At 34.2% G+C, this 3009-nt stretch overlaps 1 protein-coding gene across 1 annotated transcript; it reads right to left on the bottom strand.

Annotated features, from left to right (window-relative positions):
- Nucleotides 1-348: 348 nt before the first annotated feature.
- On the bottom strand, nucleotides 349-1699 carry LOC108951011 (collagen alpha-1(IX) chain-like). Its single transcript, XM_018817374.2, has 3 exons — nucleotides 1564-1699; nucleotides 1065-1124; nucleotides 349-501 (listed from the first exon to the last, which is right to left on the bottom strand). Exons 1-3 carry the CDS (start codon nucleotides 1640-1642, stop codon nucleotides 365-367), a joined length of 276 nt encoding a protein of 91 aa, XP_018672919.1. The 5' UTR covers nucleotides 1643-1699; the 3' UTR covers nucleotides 349-364.
- Between the last annotated feature and the right edge of the window lie 1310 nt (nucleotides 1700-3009).

Here is a 3009-nt window from a genome sequence, read left to right as displayed (position 1 = left end):
TATGCAAAGTCGACTGTGGGGTAAGATGAGAGATACCACAAACACGCATAGTACACCATTTACATATTTCTTGCTTTAAACAACTAACAAAGGTGAATTTCTAAAGGTGTCCCGTCTTCCTCGCTCTACTGTATATATATAGTAGGTTGGGGGAAGATGGGACACTTTTTATTCTATTTCCTCGTCCCGGTTGGTAATAAACAAATAACATTCAAAACCGTACCCTCATGACTCCCATAGACCGTTGTTAATTGTTTAAAACACGATTGGGGTATTTGAATGTTATGTGCTAAAGGTGGTCTATCTCCCCCCCACCCCACTATATGTTTAGTTTAGTGATCGTAACAGGCAAATTGTTTTTGTTTTACCTTGTCGGTATACTGAGTGAAGCGGAACGACTTAGTCTGTAAGCCACTTGATATTCGGACGACCCGTTCACCTTTGAAACACCAGGCACGAGTTCTCCTCGATCCAAGTGGAATTGAGATATAATGTCAAAACCTAGGGGGATAGAACAGTAGATTATACCACCCAATTTGTTTTAATTAAAAGGTGGATTTTTTGTCGGTATTCTAAACTATGTATAGTACTATGGGGGAAGATGGGACACTTTTAGCACATTATATTCAAACATTCTGATTTTTTTTAAACAATTACCAACCTTCTATGAGAGTCGTGGGTATAAGGTGTGTCAACACGGGTAGAAAAAATAAATGCCCTTTTATAGTAACATAAATGTATATTTCGATATGGTTGTGTATATTTATATATGTTGTTGCCTCATGTAGATGCCATTTTATTCGTGTGTAAGATCACAAAATTAACAATATGTATGATAGAGTGGGAAGAAAGGACGGGACACCTTTTGATTCTATTTTCTTGTCCTATTTGGTACTAAACAAAAAACATTCAAGGAATTATTAAATCTTATTTTCACGACTCCCATAGACCGTTGTTAATTCAATAAAATACGATCAGGATATTTGGATACAATGTGCTTAAGGTGTCCCATCTTCCCACAGAGTGCCATGTATTATACGGCTATATAAACACATTGTGCAAACCTGGTAGATCGTCCTCGCCCACTTGTATTTGAGGACAAATTACATTCGGTGTGACTTGACCTGTAACAAAACGTTTTTATCTGTAATTAGTCCAGTGTAGAATATGTGCGGTAAAAGTAATACACCCTAGTAGTTTGGACTTACAATTCTTATAGATAAATAAGAATTATTAATTGAGTTTTTACAAAATTTGTTTCACGAAAAGTTTATACCTCGAAATTTCCGTAAAAAATAGTTCAGTTCATCAACCAAAATAAAAAGTAACAGACACGTCCATACAAATCGTATAGTCTATTTTACTTTTTCGATATTATCAAAAATATAATGTTGTCTGCTTCCCTTTATACACCGACCAGTTATGTAGTTTTTTCGTGTATCTAAAATAACTTGTTCTATAAACATCTGTCGTTTTCTAATTCCGTCTTTTTGTTGTTATACTCGTATTATATCAGTATTGTGATCGAAAATATAAATAACAATAAAAATTGTAATATCTTACCCTTTGCTATGCAAATCTTTAGCACCAGAAGTGGCAGAATAAATCGGACCACAAAAGATCCCATTCTTGTCTGACTCATTGTTTCTGTATCTAACTACCAATGCAAAAGCTTTGCCTGGATTCGTACTGAATTCCAATACACGTCTGCTGGTATTTATAAGGCTCATTTTCTCACTACCTCGCTAAAATGGAAATTACTCTATTTATACAGGGCTACCAAACAAGGCTGTTAGCTTTTGTATTTAACACAGTCGTGAGTTCAATTACTGGAGGTTTAAACGTCTTAATTGACCAGCAGTCAGCATTCTAGCTTACAAATCGATGTATAAATGGATATAGTAGGACGGGGAAAGACGGGGCACCTTTAGCACATAATATTCAAATACCCTAATCGTTTTTTTAAACAATAAACAACGGTCTATGGGAGTCGTGAGGATACGGTTTTATAATTTTCTTTTTTTAGAATGAAAAGGTGTCCCATATTACCCTACTATATAGTACTGTAGGATAAGATGCAATACTGTTAGCACCTAATTCCATATTTCCTGATCGTTTTTGACAATTAATAACGCGCATTTAGAGTCGTGAGGCTACGGTTATATAACTCGGTAAGGACCCTGCTTTATATATCTGCTAATGTATAAACCCAAAATTCTTATGAATGTCAGCATGTTTTACAAATCTTTATTTGAGCAGGTTTTAAAGACCGTTATACGATTTCAAATAAATAACATCCATAATGGGTGCCGTGCGCCTCGCCGTAGGACCCTCCAATTAAAATTATGCATATTCTCAAACACTTACGAGTTACCACGTAAAGGCCTATCTAACTTTGTGGGTAATTGTTTTTAGGATATATTTTTTTATATATGTTTTTTTTTATTTGGACAATCCATTATAGTAACAACTGGGCCCAATGGGCAAAATTTTAATTTGATTTTGTTTAATACGATTTTATTAACAGTACAGTTGAGTAAAAATTAAAAAAATGATTTTCAATCTGTACAAGTCTCAATGGAACTGTAAACGCAATATCATAGTGCTTTAAAATAAAATCTAGTATAACACAGTATAGGCCTATATAGTCCCTATGTATATATAGTGTGTCGTCCAAGTTTATCGGTAATTTAGAATGATTTATCAACATGTGTTTTTTTAGTATGTAATGGGTAAAAATAACAAATAAGTTTTCAAAATTTAGCAGTCAAACAAAACCAGAAGGTTTTATTAAGACCACTTCTGTATAGGATTAAACATACAATATTAGGAACAACCATGAAACAGTTTACGGTTCTAGGTTCGAAACCCTACTTGGCAAGTATAATAGGAATTAAAAATTGAAGTTGAAAATATACAAGTGTGCAAGCCTTCGTAGTTTGAATGGAACTGACACATAGTAGGGGTGGGGAAAGATGTGACATCACCTTCAGCACATAATATTTAAAT

This window comes from Ciona intestinalis, chromosome 1 (assembly GCF_000224145.3).
Source record: "Ciona intestinalis chromosome 1, KH, whole genome shotgun sequence".
NCBI lineage: Eukaryota > Metazoa > Chordata > Ascidiacea > Phlebobranchia > Cionidae > Ciona > Ciona intestinalis.
Note: the sequence above shows the minus strand (reverse complement) of the source record. Positions and strands in the feature narration are given on the sequence as shown.

What these genes read in the sequence shown, in the direction of transcription:
- LOC108951011 (XM_018817374.2), bottom strand. Translation starts at nt 1,642, where the DNA reads ATGAGTCAGACAAGAATGGGATCTTTTGTGGTCCGATTTATTCTGCCA. An exon ending in AAAGATTTGCATAGCAAAGG is followed by an intron (nt 1,125 to 1,563) that starts GTAAGATATTAC and finishes GTTTTGTTACAG; the next exon opens with GTCAAGTCACACCGAATGTA. An exon ending in GGGCGAGGACGATCTACCAG is followed by an intron (nt 502 to 1,064) that starts GTTTGCACAATG and finishes CTATCCCCCTAG; the next exon opens with GTTTTGACATTATATCTCAA.